Source organism: Bufo bufo, chromosome 7, assembly GCF_905171765.1.
Source record: "Bufo bufo chromosome 7, aBufBuf1.1, whole genome shotgun sequence".
NCBI lineage: Eukaryota > Metazoa > Chordata > Amphibia > Anura > Bufonidae > Bufo > Bufo bufo.
Genome location: NC_053395.1, coordinates 177,208,964 through 177,235,986, shown reverse-complemented (window position 1 = coordinate 177,235,986; position 27,023 = coordinate 177,208,964). Strand labels below are relative to the sequence as shown.

The following is a 27,023-nucleotide window of genomic DNA, read 5'->3' as shown; positions in this document are numbered from 1 at the left end:
CAATAGCACTGCATACCCTAGACAACGAACTTCCAAGAGAACTCACGATGCATTTGTGCTGCAATTCAGTGAAACAGTGCCAATATCACTGCTTTGGGCAGGAGATTTTATTTCCATTCTGCACAAGCGCTGATCGCCATCTAAATTTAAGAAATGCTTGTGAATTTGACGGAGTGTGAGTGAAGCGCTTGCACTGGATTCTGACACATCATGATGGCCCAGAGGACTGATGGCACTAAGGAAGGGGGGGGGGGGGGGGGGTTGGGGGTCAGTTAATGGCACAGGGGGGGGGGGGGGGGCAGTTAATGGCACAGAGGACTGATGGCACTGGAGGGAGCTGAAGGCACAGAGGACCGATGGCACTGGAGGGAGCTGAAGGCACAGAGGACCGATGGCACTGGAGGGAGCTGAAGGCACAGAGGACCGATGGCACTGGAGGGAGCTGAAGGCACAGAGGACCGATGGCACGGGGGGGAGCTGAAGGCACAGAGGACCGATGGCACTGGGGGGAGCTGAAGGCACAGAGGACCGATGGCACTGGGGGGAGCTGAAGGCACAGAGGACCGATGGCACTGGGGGGAGCTGAAGGCACAGAGGACCGATGGCACTGGGGGGAGCTGAAGGCACAGAGGACCGATGGCACTGGGGGGGAGCTGAAGGCACAGAGGACCGATGGCACTGGGGGGAGGTAATGGCACGGGGAAGGGGGGCTGATGCATTTTTATAAAGGAAAACGTTCTTTTAATTAGTTTTTTTCTTATTAGAGTACTCTATTAATCATTGGATTAATTGATAGAATACTTGATTACTAAAATAATCGATAGCTGCAGCCCTACTTGTGGATGGCGTAGGTGGTGTCATACATGTAAATCAAGCAAGATTAGCTGGGTTAGTGCTGATTTCACTGGTTATTTGGATACACCACTACCTTTTATAAAGATATATGGAGATATACTGGACAGCCATACGTTTAGAAAGGAGTTTACATATGCCACATCGTGGTGGGCACAGTTGATAGGTGTAAAACCTGGGGAAAAGTTCCTCTTGAAAACAAGCAATAAACTGCAAGTAACATTGGGTACAATGTGAATGGTACAGGCAGAGCTCCTTGATTGGTGCCGACTCCGGGGATGCAGATATCACTGTCACTTCTGTAGTTCTTATGGGAATATTTCTATGTTATACATAAGCGTGAGCTACTTGTAGACTCTCCTGCTAACACAGACTGTCAATTTTGCCACTTTTACACCGTTTGAGTTGGCAGACACTAGCATTCATATTTGTCAGCAGTTGAACGTGTCTGTAGGGAAACAGCACCTGGGGTTCCTAGTTGTCAGCTATTCATCATGCGTTTCTGAAAGAGGGACAGCGTGGTGCCGGCAGAAAAACAAGCAGCAATGGGAGAAGGGCGGGGTGGTTATGTTGCCATTCAAACCCAAAAAGAAAATAACGCATTAAAATATATTACAAATCATTATCTGTCAAGGAAAACGCTCAGACGTCTTACCTTGATTGGATCGCAAGATAAATTGTTCGCCGGAACGAAACCAGGTTAATTTCAGTCTTGTCATGGATGGTTATTTTCTCTCCTGACAATAAAGTGAGCCAACATTACACATAATAAACTGGAATCACATTTGTTGTTTTTTTCTGGAAAATGCAAAGCAACAAAGTAAAATGGTATTAAAAAAAGTAATGTATTAACAGTCATGTGCAGCTCCATGACCTGTGCGCACTATGTGCGGCATCTGTATGAAGGTATTCTCCCCTAGAAACATTCCTTCCATATAGGTTTTCCTCCACAATACGACATGTGATGGAGCATGCCAAAATTTCAACTGAAGGCATAAGGATGTTCTGTAAGGTCCTATATACACACTATAGGTGCTATATGATGGCTGTATGGAGTAGTTCTAAGGTCGTTTGCTGAAGAAGGACTTGTCTGCTCTCATTTTCCCTGAAATAACAATTTCAGTGTATTCCTACAAAATCTGTCACAGGCAGCATTGACAGCAAAGTGTAAACCGTGTGCTACACGGCCCGAGGATCAGAAACGTTCACATAGCTGATCTTTGGACAGTCCAAACACGCCACAGATCACAGTAAACACGTGTTTGTCAGCTGAACGGATCCTTCATGCTGCTGCAAAAATGGTTTCCTGCAACCCATCTGCTCAAGTAAACAGGGCTTATGCTATAAGTATATGGGGGACGAGCGATCATACGTACAATCGTTCATCCACCAACGCCGATTACTTGCTGTGTAAAAAGGACTCCTCTTCTCACATTTCCAATAACTGAGGAACCTGAGAAAAGAAGCAGCTCTACAACTGGGGGAAGCAAGTATTTACTAAAAACAGACATGTTGGGAAAGTGCATAAAGCCCCAAGGGGGAGATTTATCAAATCAGATAAGTCAGTTTTTTGGCTTAAAAATGACACAAGCCATGTTGATTGCAGCGTTTGGTGAGACATCTGGTGAGCCTCGCCACTTTTCAAAGTAGCCTATGTTCAAGGGACAAAAAGTGAGATTAAACCTGGATTACAGCATTTACTATGTGCGACTTTTGCAAAAGTCACATCTCCACCCTAGGTAACCCCCTAAATATAATTCGAAGGTCCGCCATTTCATCAGTTTGGTGCAGACACAAAAAGCAAAGACAGGCATAAAACTGACACAAAAACAACCACAAATGATGAATGTCCCCCTAAGGATTTAAAGCTGACAGCATCCAGATGACTGTGTACAGTAGGCCATATTCAATAATATCAATAATCCTGCAGAGTCAATGTGGATTACCAAACATGCTAATGAGGTAGACCGGGATCACAGTCATCTTATAACTGCAGGCAAACAAAATACTTTGGGGGTCATTTATTAAGCGGAAATACGCCAATATTAGCTAGTTGTGCCGCAATATGCGACTACTCCTCGCTCACGCCAGGTCTAAAAAAAAAACACGGGCGAGTTGTGGGCGGGGAAGGGGACAGGTCGGCAGGCCCATCTCATTTACCATTTTCTACGCCCGTTAAAGGCGTAGAAAAAGGTCTAAATGTAAGACCGTTTGGAAGCGGTCTTGCATTTAGAACTGGCAGAGGATTCACCAAAGTTATGAAGAGGCCCGTGCCTCTTCAAAACTTAGGCGGAACCACGGCCAGCTTAGGAGTTTATTAAGAGCAGCGTCCAAAACGCCGGTCTTAATAAATGTGCCCCTTTAGTCGTAAATTACAGTAACTTCTGTAACCTCAGTATTACTACTTAGATGGGCCGACGTGAGTACCAATCCTAATGGAGGTGGAAGGATTTCAGCTGTAAGACATCTCCAGAAACAACTCCCGGACGGCACCAGATATCCTCCAGTGTCGCCTGGGTCTACAATGTCAGATATCAAATGACTGTTGCCCTGAATAGTTGATATTAGTTCCTGCATTATCACTACTGCCCACTCTGAGGTTAGGGGCTATTGTCTGGCTGCTCCATCCGTCCGGCATGTGGATGAACCTCTACTTGGATCATACATACCACATTGTGTGAATTTCAGCAACAGTTGCTTAGTTATCAAACAGAGTATTTGGTAAAAGAACTACACGTTTGCATATAGAAAAGGTTGGGGAGCAATACTTAGAAATTATATATATAAAAAATATATATATAAATAAATAAAATAAATAAATAAATATAAACTTGTGCCTGCGCCTCTTATAGAGACTAGCAATATTGCCCTGCATTACGTCATTTGGATATCTCTTGAATTTAAAGAATCAACAAGAATATAAATATTATTTTCCAAAAACAGCACAATTCTGTTTAAATGAATGAGGATGAGGTGCGATACACAGCAATTCTGCTTTTACCAGTAAACGAAGCGTGAACAAATTTAAAAATATGAAATTCGCTCATCTCTAGTAACAATGCCAATTCCTGACCACAAAATGGCCAAGAATAGAGCATGTTCAATTATATATGTGTTTTTTTTTGCATGGCTGCGGAACGAATATACGGATGCGGACAGCACAAGGAGTGCTGTCGGTTTTTTTTTTGTGGCCCCAATGAAATGAAGGGTTCCGCACTCTATCCACAAAAAAAAAAAAAAAAGGATTGGATACGAAGCAAAAATACGGTCGTGTGAACGGGGCCAAGTCAAAACCTTTGCTCCTCTTCAGTTTTTCACCTGAAAGGCAAGTCAGCCTACTTAAGCATCAAAACTAATGCAGGCAACACTTGCCAGTTTTGCCATTGAGAGCCACCCAATCAATTTTGCATTTATGTGTGATACGCCGATTTCTTTTAATATTAAACACTTTAACAACTATGTATCGGGTGCTCTTCATTTTCTGAGGACTTCAATAATAAAAAGGCATCTTGGGCCATGTGCGAGACAGACAGAACCTGAGTAAACAGCCGCGTTGAAGCCAGACATAGATGTGGGTGGAAAAATAAAGTTGACAAAGTTGAGGCAGACAGATCTGAGCGGTGAGCTCATCTTTATTCCGTATTACCTCAGCTCCTATCCTCATTTATCTTCAAATAATCTCAGTGCCAGCCTGCATCACACGGGTATTCCCTATACCACTTCTCTAACACCCATTCCAGAATGCCAGACATCCACCTCATCAATCTCTAGCAGATTATTCATGTGCATCTACTCACTGCTCCACTAAAGCTATGGAAAATGAGCCCCCTAATATTTAATTGCTCTTTAATCCCTGTTTTCAAATCTGCACTATAACGATACGGAACAAATACTATTAATACATTTAAATTTATGTAGTAGGAAATTGAATCATTGGTTTTCATTCTGTACGTAAATCACTGTGCAAATAACTGAACTGTTGACAGATAATCTAAAAACTTCCAAAGACCTGAATAGTTAATCATTCTGTGTCCTTAAAGAGAAAGCATATCCCTTCAAAAACAGTTTGTCAATAAGGCTCTGTGCACACCGCATTAGAGCATCAAATATAAACTGACGATTTCTGACGTAAAGTTTGGACATAAGACCTGACTTGCAGCGTGTGTCAGTGTGAGGTCCCGCTCAGACCTCTCTGCTCCTCTACCAGGAGTGCACAGCATTATAATGATTTAGAATTCTGTGTGACCCTCAGAGTCCAGGAATCTACAGAATTACACTGACACAAGGATGTCAGTGTAATAAAATAGATTCCAATAAAATAGATTCCAGGAATCTCAGGGTCGCACATCATTATCAATCAGTATAAAGCTGAGCGCTCCTGTCAGAGGAACAAAGGTCAGAGTGGGACCTCACACTGACACGTGCTGCGAGTTTCTCACATTGAACTTGCCTGTGTGTGTCTGGCCTTAGGCCTCATGTACACGACCATATTTTTGATTCACATTCTGGACGTATCACATGCGGACCCATTCATTTCTATAAGGCCGCAAAAAATGCGGGCAACACACAGATATCATCTGTGTGCTGTCCACATTCGAGCATCTTGGAAAATAAATAAATAACGTCCTATTATTGTCCGTTTTGTGGACAATAATAGCCATTTTTACAATAAGTAGTAACGGGAAAGTGCAGGAAGACACACGGCCGGTATCCGTGTTTTGCAGATCGCAGAACGGATACGATTATGTGCATGATGCTTTATTCCACTGCATAGGCATACACATGTATACCTAATTCGCCCACTGACTAACTGTGAAAAAACATATACAGCGTTTTACAAGTTTTCTTATACATTTGAAAAAAAAGATGTGGCAACACACACACAACCAGAATATTATTTTGGCCTTCATTAGGTAAATGAATCTCTATGTATATGTTTAACATATAATGCTAAACGTATGGCGGAGACGCAGGATCTAAAGCCTCATTCACACGTCCGTGTCCATGCTTAAATCCGTCAAATGGTGGTCAGTGATTCCTCCATGAAGAAGTCCGTGATGGAACCGTGTTGGGTCCATGATGTGCGTTTTTGCTGTCCGTGTGTCACTGACACTGAACGGCTGAAAAATAATTTTCAAAGCATCTATTCCTAATGATCCGCAAAACATGGATGAAACCCGGATGGCATCCGTGGTTTTCACAGACCCATAGACTATAATGGGTGTGATGGATCCGTGAACACTGACAAAATAGAGCATGCACCAGTGTTAAAAATACGGACACAAAGACCGTGCTAAAAAACACTGATGTGTGAATACACACATCAAAATGAATGGAGATGTGTGCTGTCCGTGGAGAACATGTACAGCACACGTCCATGGAACACGGATGTGTAAATGAGGCTTAACTCTGCTATTTTCTAGCGGTTCAGAGCAGGGCTTCTGCAGCAGGGCCTCTGTGCCCATCTTCCAAAAAGGGGATTATGCAACATGAAAAGTGGACAGCTTTAAACAGTAAGGCCTCTTTCACACGAGCGTGACAGATTGGCTCTGGGTGCGTTCAGGGTGCGTTCAGTGAAACTCGCACCATTTTGCAAGCAAATTCAGTTCAGTTTTTTCCACGCGGGTGAAATGCGTTTTGATGCGTTAAAAAAACCTGAAGGTTTACAAACAACATCTCTAAGCAACCATCAGAGAAAAACGCATTGCATCCGCACTTGCTTCCAGATGCAATGTGTTTTTCACTGAAGCCCCATTCACTTCTATGGGGCCAGGGCTGCGTGAAAAACGCAGAATATAGAATATGCTGCATTTTTCACGCAACACAGAACTGATGCGTGAATAAAAACACTCATGTACACAGACCCATTGGAATGAATGGGTCAGGATTCAGTGCAGGTGCTATACGTTCATGTCAAGCATCGCTCCCGGACGGAAAACTTACTGAAAGGGGCCTAACAGCTTTAAACAAAGATCATAACATATAGAAAGACAAGCTCTTGATGAAAGCACACACCTTCTTCTCCAGCTTCCTCTGCATTCTCATTATCTTCTTCCTCATCACTGTCATCGTCACTTCCGCCCTCGTCCTCTCCTGAGTCGCTGTCACCTTCGTCCAAAATGTCTTGAACGAGAGGGAAAATAATAAATAGCAGCACACAAATCTATAAATTATGCAAAATGAGAAAACAAGCCATCATAACTGCTTTTCCAATAATTGGGGCTCTCCAGGCTTTTAATATTGATGACCTATGCTCAGGATAGATCATCAATATCAGATCGGCGGGAGTCCGACACCCAGCCGATCAGCTGTTTGAAGAGGAGGCGCGCGCCGTGCCAGCGCTGCCTCCTCTTCACTGTTTACCTTCTCGCCGTCGCCTCTGCAGCGGTGCGCAGGTGTAATTACACCCAAGCCGTCCCATTCATTTCAATGGGACGGATCTCTCCTATACAAAAATGAATGGTAACGATCCGTCCCATTGAAATGAATAGGACTGTTAGGTGTAATTGCACCTGCTCACCGCTGCAGAGGCGACGGCGAGAAGGTAAACAGTGAAGAGGAGGCAGCGCTGGCACGGCATGCGCCTCCTCTTCAAACAGCTGATCGGCGGGGGTGTCGGACTCCCGCCGATCTGATATTGATGACCTATCCTGAGGATAGGTCATCAATATTAAAAGCCCAGAGAACCCCTTTAAACAAAAAAAAATTGCGTAATAAACACGAGCACCAAGTCCAAGAGCAACAATAGTGCACAAAGATTCACGGCCTCCACTGCCAATGTCTTATCCACACACGTCATAGAAAACAAGTATTTTTCTTCCACGACTGTTCGTAATGTTAATAAATTCTCTCTAGAGAGTTAATGGCATTGCTGCTTTCTGCTTTAGCGTTAACACACACATTGCAGCAATGACAGCTAAATCATCCCGGGGCCTTATTAAATACACCATATGAATTTCCATTGTAAATATGTATCAATCTCAACTGCTGGAATAAAAAATACATGACGCATCCTGGACATCCTTCAGGAAGTCAGACAGACAGCTCAACGATTACCTTTGAACAAATTGCAAAGATGTATCAATTTTTGTAGGTATTTTATAGTACAAACTTACAACGGTACATACCTTTTTTAATGGTCTTGTACTTCTCTTCATTTTCAAGAAAATCTGGATCCATCTTAAAGACATCTGGAACAAATTTAAGAGAATTATAGAATCAGATGAGGCTGACACAAAAAAATGGGATCCAATACAAAAAGAGATACAATCTAGAAACGTAAGGCTACATTCACATTTGAGTTGTTAATTCCAGTATTGAGATCCAGCAGAAGATCTCAATACCGGAATTAAACGGATCTGTTTAGATTTTACACATCAGGATGCATCCGTTCTGTTAAGATGCAGTTCTGTGAAATAAAAAAACGAAAGAAAAAAAAAAAAACAGATCGGTCACTAAATACATTAAAGTCAATGGGTGACGGATCCAGTTTTTTAGGCTTCTGAAAAACGAATCCGTCACCATCGACTTACATTGTTTTCAGTGACAGATCCGTTTTTATGACCGGACACAAAACAGCAGCTTGCAGTGGTTTTGTGTCTGGAATGCTGCCGGAGCGGAAGAAATACTGATGCATCCTGAACTGATCTCTTTCCATTCAGAATGCATGAGGACTAAACATTTTTTCAGGTATTGAGATTTTTCTTTTTAGGATCGGCAGGGTCCCAGAGGTTAGATCTCGACCGATCACAATGCTATGGCATATCCCTAGCATTATGCCATATCATTCTATGACGGGAATAACATTTCTTGAGGGGGTTTTCCATAATTTAACAATTAATGGCCTATAGGATAGGTCATCAAGATCAGAGTGGGGGTGGGCTGCTACCCTACACCCCCCCCCCCCCAAATCAGCTGTTCGGAAGTAGCTTCAGTCTGGGAAAACGAGCCACAGCTCCATCCACTTTGTAGTGGACAGAGCTGGTTACTGCAGCGCTGCTCCTATTCTGAAGTGGGGTAGATCATCACCTGTTAAATCCTGGAGAAGCCCTCTAATGATACCACAGTCAAAGAGAATTTCGAACCGTCTTGTGTTTGCCATCTGAGCTGTACTCATGAGGAGGGTTTAGAAAACTATCATTATCAGTGCATATGGAAGTAAAATAAAAGGGCATATACAGGGTGCACTGCAAAAAGCAGCCTACTTGGGCAGAAAAACAATCCAAAAAAAAAAAAAGCACTAAAAGTGATTCACTGAGCCTGAAAAAGATTATAAAAATTCTACACACACATGCATCTTTTTAGAAGAATATGGGAATAAGAAAGGAACACAAAGAGTATACGGCAAGGGGCTTAGACAGTAGACTGATCTTCTTGTATTGCAGAGGTTTTAGTTTTAACAGAAAAGTTATCGAGAAGCTCAGAAATGAGAAATCTCTGAACAGCTGAATGATGTGCGTTAAACACTCATTTTGCAGGGAAGTCAATTTCCAGCTGCCACAGACTTTCGTCAGTGGAGTGATCCATGTCTTGTTGAGACTTACTAAGGACATCTTCTGGATTATAATCATCTTCCAGTGGAAGCATGTGTGTAAACTGATCTTCTTCCTCTACCAGGTCCAGCCCTTCTGGGATAACCGGGTGATCTTTAAAGCCGTCCTTTCTTACTGCAAACATGACTTCAATCATGTACTGGACACGTTTGTCTATTTCTGACTCGTGAAGGATATTCCGAAGACGTTCAAATATAGCTATGGGGGGGGATGAAAACAGAACTTAGCAGAGAAAATACATGTTGGGAAAATAAAAATAATACCTGGAAATATAAACCTTAGAGATGTCCTCCATTTATCAGCTAATGTCAACCACCACAGCACTGACCGGTTTATCTCCTGAACTGCCAATCTGACAAGGAAACTCGGCCAGTAAGCCATAAAAGAAAGGAGTCAGAGTAGGCTGGATGACAATCGTCCGTTCAATATGGAGCAAAGTAAGAAAAGGCAAAGGGTCTGTCTCACTTCAGCAAATAGCATTTATTATGTAGGGGACATTAATACAAGGCACTTACGTATTGTGATTGTCCATATTGCCTCCTTTGTTAGGAGATTCATTTTTCATCACATTATGCACTGCTCGTTTCCATGATTTTGACCACCCTGCACTCCAGCAGCAGTGGCCGTGCTTGGACACTATAGGAAAAAGCACTGGCCTACGCCCACTTCGATGGACCCGACCACCAGAGAGGCTGGTGCTTTTTCCTATAGTGTGCAAGCAGGACCACCACTGAGGAGTTGCAGGGTGGTCATAACTATTGAACTGAGCAGTGCATAACGTGATGGAAAAATGAATCCAGCAAAGGAAGCAATATGGACAATCACAATACATTAGTAAGTGCCATTTCAATTTCCTCTACGTAATAAATGCTATTTGCTGAAGTTAGACAACCCCTTTAAATTGCTAGGACCCCCAGAACTAAGAAAATGCGCAATGCGGTTAAAATATCTTGTATATCTAACCCAAAGCGGGAATCATAAGCAGTATGTCAAACCGTACAGGGACCTTGCTAGTTTATAAAGTCCTGTGATCACAGCAGCCTCTGCAATGATTGAATCAGTGTGTAGGAGTGCACTAATGTGGTGAGGCGAGTAGTAGCAACTGTATAGTGAGCTAGCAGGCTTGTAGAGTGTGACCAGGTTGCAGATACACTGGATTATGGCAGGAAACTATAAAAACTTCCTAAATTAGGGAGAGATATGCAGCACAAAGTTAAATTTCAGAGAAAGGTAGCTTACGTGAGGACCTAAGATCACTAAGAACATTTTAATGTTCGGTACGTGTTAGCATTGAGAAATACAGTATAACAGTATGTTACAAGAGAGTATAGCAGCTTGTTGTCCACCTATGCATCTTCTGGTTAAGGGGCACCATCACACAATCACGGCCAATGTCTTACCTGAATCAGTGGAAGATGACGCTAAACAGCATCACAAGGACAAGAGTACAATCATACTGCACAGATTTACCATTCCTATAAGTGTAATGTACTTACTGTACTTTACTAAAATATGCTGAGGTGTCTGTATAAATTGGATTTGCTGTAGATCATATACCTTAGCTGCGTTCACTATAAATTATTTTTAACCATAATGTACACAACGACTCTCGCGGTAGATATTCACAGTGATCTTGGCGTCTTCAGCAAAGAAAATTAGCACCATGTTCAGGCTAAAGTTCACCTCTTTCCAAACATTAAAATTAATGAGGAAAGTAAAAAGTACCCTCAAACAGCAAAGAGACTACACAGCGAACACTTACCATTTATACCTCTGGGTGTTACTTGAGTTAGCTTAAGACCGCTATCCTTTAAAAAACCAATAGCAACTTCAACACTGTCATCTGTAGGTCTTTCCAAAAGCAATGTCAGCATTTCCAGTGCCAGCACCTCGTGGGCCTGCAGCAAAGAGGAGCACAGAGAAACGTGTTCATTAGGCAAAACAGCCAACTTCTCAGCGGCAAACATCATAATCACAGAAAGCACAGGCGCAACGCTGTTCATAAAGGCTACAGTTATCATTAGGATACAGGGCTCTGTAAAAAACACAGCTCCAAAACAAACTGCAAATTAAAACAGACTCATCAAAAAAGGTTATTTTAACTCCATATTCTCGGAAAATATTTTTTATATTATAGATTTTAAATTTTGGCAGTATAATGCCATTAGAAACTGAATTCTAAGTATTGTCCTTCTATAAGCAGGCTGACTTTGGGCCAGCTCCATTAACTACACTAATACAGGAATAGGATATGCAATGCATCTGTACGCTATATCCATTCCTGCGAGTATGGAGATAAGAATTATTGGGGTGACCTATTATTCTGGACAGTTTTTCAGGCCAATTATCATTTCAGATGACGGACTTGAATAATCGCGGCGCCAATCAGCCAATAAAACAGCTTGTTTGTCAGGTAATTTGCATTAATTGTCGGCAGCACATCTTCCCGTGTAAATCAGGGAAGTGCTACCGATAATCATTAGAACTGGATGAAGGAGGAACGACAGTGGTAGCAATTGTTCCTCTCTCATTCACTTTGTATCGGCCTGTGTAGATCGCCGATCGGTGTATTTATTGATGATCAGCGCTCGTCCTAGCTGAACATCAGGCAGTGTAATAGGTGTACTAGTTATGCATTCATGTAGTTAAGGAGGACCTGTCACCAGAAAATGCAATGCAATCTGAAAGCAGCATGTTATAGAGCAGGAAGAGCCAAGCGAATTGATAAGATTCAGTAATACCTGTAATTTATACATTTAAATCTTTGCTTTTCCACCTCCTGTGAAGAGCTATTGGTACAGGGAGGAGGATGTGTTATCAGTGACTGACAGCTATCTCCCTTTGCACACTTATACATATAATGCTATCAGTCACTGATAACACCTCCCTCTTGTACCGATAGCTGTTCACAGGAGGGGAAAAAAGCAAAGATATCAATGTATAAATTGCAGGTTTTACTGAATCTTTTCCCACAAAAATATTTATCAATCTGCTCAGCTCCTCCTGCTCTATAACATGGTGCTATCAGAGTGCACTGCATTTTGTGGTGACAGGTTCTCTTTAAAGAGATTTTCCAAATTTTGAGATTGATGACCTATCCGACACCCGGGACCCCCACCAATCAGCAGTTTTGATAAGACACCAGGACTCCTGTGAGCACTGCGGCCCTCTCGCAGCTTACCAAGCACAGCATCGTACATTGTATAACGGCTGTGCTTGGTATCGTGCCTCAATGTAGATGAATGCAATACCAAGTAAGGCCGCTATACAATGTACGGCGTTGTAGTTGGTGAGTGCGGAGAAGGCCGCAGCGTGCACAGGAACGCTGGGGGCCTTCTCAAAACAGCTGATCGGTGGAGGTCCCAGGTGTCGGATCCCCACCAGTCAGATACTGAAGACCTATCATGAGGAAAAATCACTTTAAGGCCTCATGCACACATATTTTTTCACGGTCCGCAAAACGGGGTTCCGTTGTTCCGTGATCCGTTTTTTTCCCCGTGTGTCGTCCTTGATTTTTGGAGGATCACCAGACATGAAAAGTGAAAAAAAAAAATCTAAGTCAAGTTTGCCTTGAAAATGATAAGAAAAAAACGGACACGGGTGACAATCTTGTGTGCCTCCGTGTTTTTTCACAGTCCCATTGACTTAAATAGGTCCGCGAACCGTTGTCCGTGAAAAAAAATAGGACAGGTCCTATTTTTTTCACGGACTGGAAACACGGATCACGGACGACAAACGGTGCATTTTCCGAGTTTTCAACGGACCCATTGAAAGTCAATGGGTCCGCAGAAAATCACAGAAAACGGAACAACGGACACGGAACCCAACAACGGTCGTGTGCATGAGGCCTAAGACTCCTGAATGTCAGGGTAGACTAATGTCGGTTTACAAACGAAAAAAATAATCCATTCATTTGCATGAGCCCTAAGGAAGCCACTAGGCTAATTCACAGCAGAGAGGGACTATATAATACTCCTGGCAGTTTTTCAAGGGCCCGACGGAAGCCTCTAAATATTTCTGAGAGACTTAAAGGGGTTATAACTTATGTGCACTGAACAAAGAAGCTAAAATATGGATCACTGCACTTCCCATAAAATAGCTTCTTTTAATAATCAGGTGAAAGATCCAATGTATGCTGTACTCATGTAACAAACAGTACTTATAAAAAACTGTGAATTTATTACATACATTATAGTAATACTAGACATTATGCCCGTTACAATAACGGGCGCTAGAACTGGCCGGCGCGCAGAACAATAATCACACCGCACTCTGGCCGATCAACGCCGCTCCCCATACACCGCCCGCACAGACCATACCCCGTGCGGAAAAGGCGGCGCATGCGCACTGGCTGGACGGCAGGGGAAATGTGGCACGAGCGGACGGCGGGGGGGAGCTGTGGCCTGCCTATAGGGGGACACCCTGCAGGGAAATTTCTGTGTAGCGCTGTGTCCTGATTGGATGCCGCGCTGCGCATGCCCAGTGCAAAACTGGTGACACACACACACGAACACAGTGCACTCACACAGGGATTTTATTATATGAGATGTGTAAAAGGAAATACGTAAAAATTATCTGTATAAGAACATGCAGAAACATGCAAACAGGGCAGAGTTATCCCTGGGGCGTCACATATCAAAACAAAATGGCTATAATATTATTTCCAAAGCCATAATTATTGGAAATGGCTTATCCAGTTATGTAAGGTCTTCTGTCAGGTCTTCCTCCTCCATTAGCAATACATTTATTTTTGCTTTTGGGAATGGTAAGTGTACTTTGTAAGAAGTATAACAATATTTAATCTTTAGGACCAAATTCTTTTAGAGAAACTCCTTAAAAACATACCACATACCATATATGTCCTGGCTATAGCTGCACACATCCCAAGCCCGAGGTACAATTTTATAACCACTGTTATGAACAGCAAAGATGGCAAAAGATGAATATAGTGCATTTACACATATGCCTAAGGCTACAAAAAGTCATATAAAAAAAAAAATGTAAACTTCAAAACCTCACCTGTCATAGGAACTCAGTGTCCAGTGCCAAGCTCCAGAAGTGTGATGTGCCATTTGCATGCATGTCACTGTTGCTAGCCAATCAATGTCCTTGGGGGGAAGGGGGGGGGGGGGTGACGTTTGCAGCCACTGCCACCCCACTGATTGGCCAACAGCGGGAACATGCATAAACGTTAAAGAGGTTATGCTCCGTAGTGGTATTGATGACCTATCCTCAGGAGAGGTCATCAATATCAGATCGGCGAGGTTCCAACTCCTAGAACCTCTGTCAATTGCAGTTTTAAGGGGTCACGGCGCTCGTGCAAGTGCCACCTCCTCTTCAATGTTTAAAGGGGTTGTCTGGGTTCAGAGCTGAACCCAGACATACCCTTATTTTCACCCAGGCAGTCCCCCTGGGGCTAGCATCGGAGCATCTCATGCTCCGATGCGCTCCCTTGCCCTGCTCTAAATTGCCCGGCAGTGTGTTTGGTGACGTCACCGGCTCTGATGGGCGGGCTTTAGCGCTGCCCTAGCCGTTTTACCGGGCTTCCTGGCAGCCCCATGGAGAGCCCCGGTACGTCACCGGATCTCCAAAAAATGCCTTTGCTCTGAGCGATTTACCGCAGGGCAAAGGAGAGCACCGGAGCATGAACTGCTCCAATGCTCAAATCAGGGGGGCTGACGGGGTGAAAATGGAGGTATGTCCGGGTTCAGATCTGAACCCGGACAACCCCTTTAACTGCTAGTTACAAACACCTTCAAACAGCTGATCGGCGTAGGTGCCGATATGGATGACCAATCCTAAGCACAGGACATCAATATGCTGGCAGTGCACAACCCCTTAAAATGCACGTCAAATTCCAAAGTAATTATTTCTTAATTATCTACCAATTATGAAAAGTTTGCATATATTTGAAATAAACAGGAGGGGCACAGTAAACTAAGCAAATAACGCAAACAGCCACAACAATAGAAATACCTGAAGACAAGCAGACAGCGGCTTTTTCCTGTTGTCAGTAACTACTTTATCACAATTAGGCAAAGAGAACAGAACGCTGAACTTACCACATTCTGATTAATGAGATGACCAACAAACTTTGAAGCAGTCAAGCAAAGTTTCTGAGGAGAGAAAAAAAAAGATATATGTTTACAGTCAACAGCTGAAAGATCTCCATAGAGAATCCACAAAGCATGTTAAAAGGGACTGTCTAGTTTAGAAAACCCATTTTTAGAAAATTTTAAGTTAATAAGGGGGGGGGAAGCCACTGTTCAGGATCCTCATCTTGGCCACAGTAAAGAGCGGCTGAAAAGAACATCTCACGCTCTGCAGGACAGATCCTACCCTGCATTACACATGCAACCATAGATTTGAATAGGCACGGTGTAATGTTTAAAGGGATATTTCAGTTGCCACAAGTTATCCATTCTCTATCCACTGGATAGGGATTAACTAACCAAAATCGGTGGGGGGCCAACTGCTGGGACCCCTAACGACCCTGCCGTCCTAAAGAAGCAGTAGGTACAGCTAACACATCCATGCCATCACTCTCACCAAAATATGACACTAGCATCTTACAGAGCCATTTCTCTAATCTCATCGCTGGTTAGAAGGTCCCAGCTGCGGGTCCATGTGAACAGTGCAGAGCCACTGCCACCCCGTCCATGGCAACCAATAAGGCAGAAATCACAGGATTTACTCACCTGACTGCTGTTCTGTGCATTACCGGTTCAGCTATGTCCTACATCTATGCAACTAGAGACAGCCATCTTGGTTGCCATGGACCAGGAAGCAGCAACGCTGCACCCTTTTCATTTGCCAGCTGCCGGGGCCTTCTAACCAACAATGATCAGTATCTGATTGGCAGGGGTTAAACACACAGGACCGCGGCCGATCAGCTGTTTGAGAAGGCACTGGCGCTCACAGCTTTCCTTAGGACATGTGACGTCACGCTCACTTGTCACAAGACCAAGACGCAGCTCAGCCTCAATGAAGTGAATGGGGCTGACCTGCTATACCAAACAGAGCGGCTATCAAATGGATGGCGCTGTGCTTGGTGAGCTGAAAGAAGGATGAGGCACTACCGCGAGCACCAGTGCCTTCTCAAACAGCTGATTGGCAGGGGTCACAGGTGTCGGACCGCAACCAGGGACTGATCATCAGTAAAAATCTCTCAGAAACCCCCTATAAATATGCAGTAAATAAGTAATAGAAACCATTGTAGCATAACCTTGTTCGGCATCACTTTCATTAAGTCAAGCCAACAAAAGTAGCCTAATGCTTCCAGGATTTAGTAGCAACACATCATTTTCATAACCTACCTTATCATTTCTTCTGTAACCCTTCCGGAAGTTTAGGATAAGCCTCTTTAGAATGAGTTCTCCAACCTGAGGGAACTTGGTGTTGATGATCGCTACTACTGCAGCATAGACATGCGTAAAAATAGGAGAAGCGCTCTGAGCCAGGAGAACAGACCTGGCCAGCTGACCTCTACAAAAGAAGATAAGACACCCATCAGTAACAAGTCCACAAACCTCTCTAGACACAGCTAAAAAAAACAACTCATTAAATTAATATGCAGCTCTATGTTGTCCTAGACAGCAATGGTGCAGATCTTTTCATACCCCCCAGACTACAAATTTGCTGAAGTTTGAAGCCTGAAGACCAATTACAGACCACCATAACCTGCAACATGAAGGGAGAGGAGGGGCACAGGCATTATCTAATGTTACAATGGATTCATTACACAGGAAAAACAGGCGCCACACATTTTCCAGGAGGTAAACAAGGGTATAAAGCAACAAAACCTAGGCATTAAATGGGTTAGGGCTCTTTCACACTTGCGTTCTTTTCTTCCGGCATAGAGTTCCGTCGTCGGGGCTCTATGCCGGAAGAATCCTGATCAGTTTTATGCCCATGCATTCTGAATGGAGTGAAATCCGTTCAGGATGCATCAGGATGTCTTCAGTTCCGGAACGGAACTTTTTTGGCCGGAGAAAATACCGCAGCATGCTGCGCTTTTTGCTCCGGCCAAAAATCCTGAACACTTGCCGCAAGGCCGGAATTAATGCCCATTGAAATGTATTAATCCGGATCCGGCCTTAAGCTAAACGTCGTTTCGGCGCATTGCCAGACCAGACGTTTAGCTTTTTCTGAATGGTTACCATGGCTGCCGGGACGCTAAAGTCCTGGCAGCCATGGTAAAGTGTAGCGGGGAGCGGGGGAGCAGCATACTTACCGTCCGTGCGGCTCCCGGGGCGCTCCAGAGTGACGTCAGGGCGCCCCAAGCGCATGGGGCGCTCTGACGTCATTCTGGAGCGCCCCGGGGAGCCGCACGGACTGTAAGTATACCGCTCCCCCGCTCCCCGCTCCTACTATGGCAACCAGGACTTGAATAGCGTCCTGGCTGCCATAGTAACACTGAAAGCATTTTGAAGACGGCTCCGTCTTCAAATGCTTTCAGTACACTTGCGTTTTTCCGGATCCGGCGTGTAATTCCGGCAAGTGGAGTACACGCCGGATCCGGACAACGCAAGTGTGAAAGAGGCCTTATGCCAAGTTTAAAAGATATCCCTATTTACTGAATAGGGAATAACTAACTAATTGCTGGGAGTCCGACTGCTGGGAACCCCATTGATCTCAACAGGGGTCCCGTTTCCCGATTCTAATGGAGTGGCAGGTCGAGCATGCTCCCCGACGATCCATTCACTCCCCATGAGACTGGTGCCGGCGATAGCAAAGTACAGCGCTCAGCTATATCTGGTTCTCCAATACAGAAACAAGGCGCATGCTTGACCGGCCGCTCCATCAGATCGGGGGAATGGGACCCCCATTATCGGGACCGGTACGGGTTCCAAAGTTTGGACCCCCAGCGATCAGTTAGTTATTCCATATCCAAAAGATAGACGATAACTTCTAAACGCAATCTATTTAATGATAAATGTAAATGGCAGGTGACTGTCTCCACTGTGAGTCTTGTAGAAATTCTGCAGATAATACACAAGTTAACCTCCCGCTGATCTGTTCCATTTTCAGCTAGGGATCGACAAGGGGGTAGGACTTTGTCACTGAGGTGTGGCATATAAATCGCGATGTCCTATAGCAGACAGGACAGGAGGAGCGAACTCACGCTGTAGACAGCTGTCTTAGAGGGGAGTGTGGTGGTGTGGAAGGGTTAAAAGGATGATCTCCTGAGAAGATCCCTTTATATACAGTATTTCTCAGTTTTATTTGTAATGAGACAAAAAGGATGAGATGGAGGAATTATAGGGATTTTTATTTTTTTTGGGCCAATTGCTATGTCCAGTGTTCCTTTCACTGGTACTAATAAACAGCCAATACAAGAAGAATCCCCTTATTAATATACTAATATAATGTCTGTACTGCCTCCAGTAAGCAGTGTCCATGGACAATGGCCATGTGTAAATAATGCTGCGGTGGGTAGAGGTCACCCACATGAAGTCATGTCCTAGCAGTCATGGGACAATCCTGTCACTGCACTGTCCATAGGCCCTCAACATCACATGCACAGGATGAACATGTGTGGTCACGTGTCACTGCGGCAGTATTGTCACATGTGTACTGTAAATACCAGGACAGAGCGGTTACACACCTTATACTGGTAAGTGGATTATGTCTTCATCAGCTGCTTATATCTGACAATTTTTATAACTCCCTGGCTGCATTGCTGAAGATCATTTGATATGATCTGGCGGTACTAAAAGGTAGCAAGGCTACAAAACACACTGCATTTGCAAAGCTCCAGATGCTTATGTCAAGCGTATTCCCAACCCCATAGGTAAGCTCCATACTTCTACAGAGCTCGGAAGTGGTCTTACATTTAGAACTCACGCTAGATGCGCCAAAGTTATGGAGAGGCCTGCACCTCTTCATAGCTTCGGCGGATCCTCTGCCAGCTTAGGGGTTCATTAAGACCGGCGTCTAAAACGCCTTTCTTAATAAATGTGCCCCATGTTAATAGACCCTAAAAAAGTACTAAATGCACTACACAAGTTTTCATCATAATAAAAGCACAACAGTGAAATAACAGAAATAACACGTACCTTCCACGAATAATGTTTTCTTGCAGAAGCTCCTGGATGATATTTCCAATGTTAGAGACGTTCACTTTGTTAACAAGACCATTAATTGACTTCTTTAACGCTTCCCAACTCATTCTTTGGTAAGCTAAACTGTTTAAAAAATATATATATATATATATCAGTACTACGAAAATAAATGATGATACATAGCACAACAGGGTAAGCAATAAACCACAATGTTTCAGAGTAACTGCAACCTCATCAGTTTCTAATGTCAGACCCTGGGTTTATAGTTGCACTTGTTCCAGGAATTAAAGCGGCCGCATTTATCAGCTATGGCTACAGGAAGACGGAGACGTGGCAGAGCTCACACAATCGTCGGATCCCCATGGATTGGATACTGATCAATATGCTGAAACTGGAAAATGGTAGTACTTGAATTTTAAGTCCAGCGGAATTTCACTAGACCCATGTGACATATAAAAAATAGTGACTATCCGCTATATTTAATGCTATTTTACCATCACTTTACACTTACAGAGCCTTTAACCACTTCAGCCCCCAGTGCTTAAACACCCTGAAAGACCAGGCCACTTTTTACACTTCTGACCTACACTACTTTCACCGTTTATTGCTCGGTCATGCAACTTACCACCCAAATGAATTTTACCTCCTTTTCTTTTCACTAATACAGCTTTCATTTGGTGGTATTTCATTGCTGCTGACATTTTTACTTTTTTTGTTATTAATCGAAATTTAACGATTTTTTTGCAAAAAAATGACATTTTTCACTTTCAGTTGTAAAATTTTGCAAAAAAAACGACATCCATATATAAATTTTGCTCTAAATTTATTGTTCTACATGTCTTTGATAAAAAAAAAAATTTGGGTAAAAAAAAAAAAATGGTTTGGGTAAAAGTTATAGCGTTTACAAACTATGGTACAAAAATGTGAATTTCCGCTTTTTGAAGCAGCTCTGACTTTCTGAGCACCTGTCATGTTTCCTGAGGTTCTACAATGGCCAGACAGTACAAACACCCCACAAATGACCCCATTTCGGAAAGTAGACACCCTAAGGTATTCGCTGATGGGCATAGTGAGTTCATAGAACTTTTTATTTTTTGTCACAAGTTAGCGGAAAATGATGATTTTTTTTTTTTTTTCTTACAAAGTCTCATATTCCACTAACTTGTGACAAAAAATAAAAACGTCTATGAACTCACTATGCCCATCAGCGAATAACTTGGGGTGTCTTCTTTCCAAAATGGGGTCACTTGTGGGGTAGTTATACTGCCCTGGCATTCTAGGGGCCCAAATGTGTGGTAAGTAGTTTGAAATAAAAAATCAGTAAAAATTGACCGGTGAAATCCGAAAGGTGCTCTTTGGAATGTGGGCCCCTTTGCCCACCTAGGCTGCAAAAAAGTGCCACACATGTGGTATCGCCGTATTCAGGAGAAGTTGGGGAATGTGTTTTGGGGTGTCATTTTACATATACCCATGCTGGGTGAGAGAAATATCTTGGTCAAATGCCAACTTTGTATAAAAAAATGGGAAAAGTTGTCTTTTGCCAAGATATTTCTCTCACCCAGCATGGGTATATGTAAAATGACACCCTAAAACACATTCCCCAACTTCTCTTGAGTACGGAGATACCACATGTGTGACACTTTTTTGCAGCCTATGCGGGCAAAGGGGCCCATATTCCAAAGAGCACCTTTCGGATTTCACCGGTCATTTTTTACACATTTTGATTTCAAACTTCTTACCACACATTTGGGCCCCTAGAATGCCAGGGCAGTATAACTACCCCACAAGTGACCCCATTTTGGAAAGAAGACACCCCCAGGTATTTCGTGATGGGCATAGTGAGTTCATGGGAGTTTTTATTTTTTGTCACAAGTTAGTGGAATATGAGACTTTGTAAGGGAAAAATTTTTTTTAAAAAATCATCATTTTCCGCTAACTTGTGACAAAAAATATAAAATTCTAGGAACTCGCCATGCCCCTCACGGAATGCCTTGGGGTGTCTTCTTTCCAAAATGGGGTCACTTGTGGGGTAGTTATACTGCCCTGGCATTTTCCAGGGGCCCTAATGTGTGGTAAGTAGGTAAATGACCTGTGAAATCCTAAAGGTGCTCTTTGGAATGTGGGCCCCTTTGCCCACCTAGGCTGCAAAAAAGTGTCACACATGTGGTATCGCCGTATTCAGGAGAAGTTGGGCAATGTGTTTTGGGGTGTCTTTTTACATATACTCATGCTGGGTGAGAGAAATATCTCGGCAAAAGACAACTTTTCCCATTTTTTTTTACAAAGGTATAGTTTTATACCAAGATATTTATCTCACCCAGCATGGGTATATGTAAAATGACACCCCAAAACACATTGCCCAACTTCTCCTGAGTACGGCGATACCAGATGTGTGACACTTTTTTGCAGCCTAGATGCGCAAAGGGGCCCACATTCCTTTTATGAGGGCATTTTTAGACATTTGGATCCCAGACTTCTTCTCACGCTTTAGGGCCCCTAAAATGCCAGGGCAGTATAAATACCCCACATGTGACCCCATTTTGGAAAGAAGACACCCCAAGGTATTCAATGAGGGGCATGGCGAGTTCATAGAAATTTTTTTTTTTTGGCACAAGTTAGCGGAAATTGATTTTATTTTTTTTTTTCTCACAAAGTCTCCCTTTCCGCTAACTTGGGACAAAAATTTCAATCTTTCATGGACTCAATATGCCCCTCACGGAATACCTGGGTGTGTCTTCTTTCCGAAATGGGGTCACATGTGGGGCATTTATACTGCCCTGGCATTCTAGGGGCCCTAAAGCGTGAGAAGAAGTCTGGAATATAAATGTCTAAAAAATTTTACGCATTTGGATTCCGTGAGGGGTATGGTGAGTTCATGTGAGATTTAATTTTTTGACACAAGTTAGTGGAATATGAGACTTTGTAAGAAAAAAAAAAATAATTTCCGCTAACTTGGGCCAAAAAAATGTCTGAATGGAGCCTTACAGAGGGGTGATCAATGACAGGGGGGTGATCAATGACAGGGGGGTGATCAGGGAGTCTATATGGGGTGATCACCCCCCTGTCATTGATCACCCCCCTATAAGGCTCCATTCAGATGTCCGTATGTGTTTTGCGGATCCGATCCATGTATCCGTGGATCCGTAAAAATCATACGGACATCTGAATGCAGCCTGACAGGGGGGGGGGGGGGTGATCAATGACAGGGGGGGTGATCAATGACAGGGGGGGTGATCAGGGAGTCTATATGGGGTGATCACCCCCCTATAAGGCTCCATTCAGATGTCCGTATGCGTTTTGCGGATCCGATCCATGTATCCGTGGATCCGTAAAAATCATACGGACATCTGAATGCAGCCTGACAGGGGGGGTGATCAATGACAGGGGGGTGATCAGGGAGTCTATATGGGGTGATCACCACAGTCATTGATCACGCCCCTGTAAGGCTCCATTCAGACGTCCGTATGCGTTTTGCGGATCCGATCCATCCATCAGTGGATCCGTAAAAATCATGCGGACATCTGAATGGAGCTTTACAGGGGGGTGATCAATGACAGGGGGTTAATCAATGACAGGGGGGTGATCAGGGAGTCTATATGGGGTGATCACCACAGTCATTGATCACGCCCCTGTAAGGCTCCATTCAGACGTCCGTATGCGTTTTGCGGATCCGATCCATCTATCAGTGGATCCGTAAAAATCATGCGGACATCTGAATGGAGCTTTACAGGGGGGTAATCAATGACAGGGGGGTAATCAATGACAGGGGGGTAATCAATGACAGGGGGGTAATCAATGACAGGGGGGTAATTAATGACAGGGGGGTAATCAATGACAGGGGGGTAATCAATGACAGGGGGGTAATCAATGACAGGGGGGTAATCAATGACAGGGGGGTAATCAATGACAGGGGGGTAATCAATGACAGGGGGGTAATCAATGACAGGGGGGTAATCAATGACAGGGGGGTAATCAGGGAGTCTATATGGGGTGATCACCACAGTCATTGATCACGCCCCTGTAAGGCTCCATTCAGACGTCCGTATGCGTTTTGCGGATCCGATCCATCTATCAGTGGATCCATAAAAATCATGCGGACATCTGAATGGAGCTTTACAGGGGGGTGATCAATGACAGGGGGGTAATCAATGACAGGGGGGTGATCAGGGAGTCTATATGGGGTGATCAGGGGTCATCAAGGGTGAATAAGGGGTTAATAAGTGACAGGGGGGGGGGGGTGTAGTGTAGTGGTGCTTGGTGCAACATATTACTGAGCTACCTGTGTCCTCTGGTGGTCGATCCAAACAAAGGGGACCACCAGAGGATCAGGTAGCAGGTATATTAGACTGTTATCAAAACAGCGTCTAATATACCTGTTAGGACTGCACTGCAATGCCCATTGTGGGTGTCTCTGGTCCGCCTCCTCGACGCCGTTTCTCGCCGTTGGCCGGCGCATGCGCAGTAGCTACTGCGATGCCGTGCCCACAATGGGCATCGCAGTGCGCATGCCCCGGCCAAGCAATGGATAGCGCAGGCGCGGGATCTCGCTGCAGAGAAGGAGGACGCAAAGGAAGAGCGGGGCGGGCAGAGGAAGAGGCTGGGGCGGGGATATGACGAAAAGAGGCAGAACAGCCTGGGCACCAACGAGGTGAACGCCGCCCTGGGCACTTGCGAGCCCTAATTTACATATGAATAAAAGTCAGTTTTTGCCTTGGGGGAACTTCACAAGAAAACATCAAAGGTACCATTATCATAGACTGCTATGCTAGAGCGCTATGTAAGCAGTCTATAAGGTCACAATCTGGTGACAGACTCCCTTTAATAGTAACGGTAATTTCCCCACAAACACCTTAGAATGACGTTTTTTCACATCTTGTTTTCCAGCTCTGTTCCAGTCTCCTGCAAATCTGTACATTTAATAATGACTCCCACTTGGTTCCTAGAAACCCCGCCAGCTGGTCCCCTTTCATACCACTCCTGCTCAAGTTCTCATTCCACCCACTTCTCATACAATTAAAGCTTTAGTAAGGAACTTAAGCCTCAGCCATTTTCTATTTCTTTTATATTGTGTTGGATCCCGCAGTCAGTGAGCTGAGTAACACAAAGATCGTACAGAATACTTGGATCAGCTAGTTTATGTTCATGTGAAAGCAGCAGAATCTACAATTAAAGGGACAGCGCCATTAAATGTTTCATCGTATATTGACAGCCTATATGTAACTACACTATATATTTTAACAAAAAACGGTGGATGGTTTTCTACTTCCTGTCTTGGTTTTTTAAAAGGGTTGCTCGCTGATGGGAACCTTTCAGGCAGACCCCCATCCCCCAATGTAGCTGGTTCTGCGGATGGAATCATACTTACTTGATCCCCGCTGCTGGGTTCCGGCTCTTTTGATCGTTCACCACTGCAGCTCTCCGGTCTCCTCACGTCATCAGGTGTGAGGCGGCTCAAGTGGCCACTGCAGCCAATGACTGTCCTCAGCTGTAATGTGTCCCCCATGCGTCATGTCACAGGATCGCATGACGCACGGGGAACACATTACAGACATGTCACCACTGCAGCCAGTCGGAACTCAGCGGCAGGGATCACAATTTTTTTTTTTATACGTAAATCATAATCTATTTTTCGGGAATTTTTCCATCGCGAATGTCACTATAAGTCTACAGCTGTTCCTCAGCAAAAACTACAGATTTTTTTCGCCACATGTGAACTGGGTGTCCAAAACCCCATCCACAAGTACTGCATTGTAATTTGCTTGGAAACTTAAGTGCGGTAGCAGAACTGAAAATCCTCAGCACTCACCCCAAGTGGACAAAACATTCAAGACCCCCCCAGCGCTGTGAAGGCACTTACCTGCTCTTGTCAGTTATTTGCTCTTGCATCATACGCAGCTTGGCAGGTGGGATATAAGCTCCACCAGTACGAGTAAGAATTGGATCCAAATCATCTTTCTTTTTCTTCACTGGAGGCTCAGCAGACGCTTGTACATCTGATCGCTCTTCACTTCTCCTCGATGAAGATGGCGATTTCCTATCTCGCCTCCTGTCTGAATCTCTGTCTGGATCTCGTCTTGATCTATCTCGATCCCTGTCGAGATTAGAGATAAATCTGTAAAGACTACAATGTTTATTATTAAGAACATAGGGGGACATTTACTATTCCCCTTTTCAGGTGGCAAAAAGTTGCAAACTTTGGGACACGCTGTTGTTGCGCAAAATTTTGCAACTTTTTGCAGGTTTTAGACACGGCTCGCCACTTTCAAAGTGATGAGCGATGGGATGCCGGAGTAGGTGGTCCGTCACATGTATTTTAATCTAGGCTAGAAAAGTAGCCTAGATCCAGACCAGGCTACCCAACTAAACCATTAGGAACTTGCCTTGCATAGTCTGATCTCTCATATCGTCCATTTCTTGGCCTCTCCTCATCATATCGGTCACGGTCTCTGAAGGCTTTGCCGCGATCAGAGTAATCTCTATCACGTGGAGAAAGTGACCTGTCTCTGTCCCGATACCTAAAAAAAAAATGACAAATTTTCTTATAGTACAACGGGGGAACCCACTCCCCACGCTACATCTACAAAAACACATTTCTGGAAACTTTCTTCTGAAAATCAGACCCAAGCATTACTGAAGCAGCAGTGAGAAAGGAAAGTCACTCTTACGGTCCTAACCCTCAAATGACAGCAACAGAACACTTTACACGAGAACCCTGAGAAGATTCACTTATGTCTTACTATCTAAAAAATGGATTTGCAAACGGAAAATCCTCTACCAAGAGGGAGCGATCTAGTACTGGACACCTAGCCTCAAACTCGCCATGTGCTGGAGGCATGGAACAACTTGAGGCCTTAGAGAAGACACCCGGGCTCCTGGTGTCTGCACAGCCAAGCAGTCATACGCCTGATCCGGCTATGGCCCTCTATTGGAATGGCATGGGGGAGGAGGGGGTTGTTAACACCAAAAATACAGTAGGAGAAGAGAAAAAGCCTTCCTGGCAACCTCACTCTGACCTGATGAGGACCACAGCATTATTATCCTTGTCTGTCATTACCACTAGACCTAATAACACGTCTAGAGTCCCTGTTCTGTACAGGTAACCTCTCAGCAGTCATCTCATTATCATCCATCACAAGTAGGATTACAATGACAGACAACACCTCTGCAGACATAACACCGGATACACCATTCACAATAGGTGATGGTGAAAGCTCATCTACGCACAGGTCACACAGCATGCCTAGAAAACTCGTTCCTAGACGTCAAAAAGGTCAGCTCCTATTCACTATGGGGGTCATTTATCAAACTGGTGTAAAGTTATACCGGCTTAGTTGCCCATAGCAACCAATCAGATTCCTCCTTTCATTTTGGACAACGGCTTTGGAAAATGAAAGAAGGAATCTGATTGGTTGCTATGGGCAACTAAGGCAGTTCTACTTTACACCAGTTTGATAAATGACCCCATATGTCTTATTATCCTAGTGGTCAGTGTGAAACCTTCACAATTTTAGGATATTTTTTTAAATATAGATAGGGACATGGAAAATGAAAAAAA

At 44.0% G+C, this 27,023-nt stretch overlaps 1 protein-coding gene across 1 annotated transcript in view; it reads right to left on the bottom strand.

Annotated features, from left to right (window-relative positions):
* CWC22 (CWC22 spliceosome associated protein homolog) overlaps positions 1-27,023 on the bottom strand; it is an 83,594-nt gene that overhangs the window by 42,127 nt on the left and 14,444 nt on the right. The window contains exons 3-12 of the mRNA XM_040440833.1: positions 25,849-25,983; positions 25,326-25,559; positions 19,463-19,591; positions 16,721-16,889; positions 15,467-15,520; positions 11,167-11,302; positions 9,396-9,602; positions 7,980-8,042; positions 6,868-6,975; positions 1,508-1,589 (exon numbers count right to left, since the gene is read on the bottom strand). Of these exons, the coding sequence (XP_040296767.1) occupies positions 1,508-1,589; positions 6,868-6,975; positions 7,980-8,042; positions 9,396-9,602; positions 11,167-11,302; positions 15,467-15,520; positions 16,721-16,889; positions 19,463-19,591; positions 25,326-25,559; positions 25,849-25,983 (1,317 nt within the window). The remainder of the gene's footprint in view (positions 1-1,507; positions 1,590-6,867; positions 6,976-7,979; positions 8,043-9,395; positions 9,603-11,166; positions 11,303-15,466; positions 15,521-16,720; positions 16,890-19,462; positions 19,592-25,325; positions 25,560-25,848; positions 25,984-27,023) is intronic.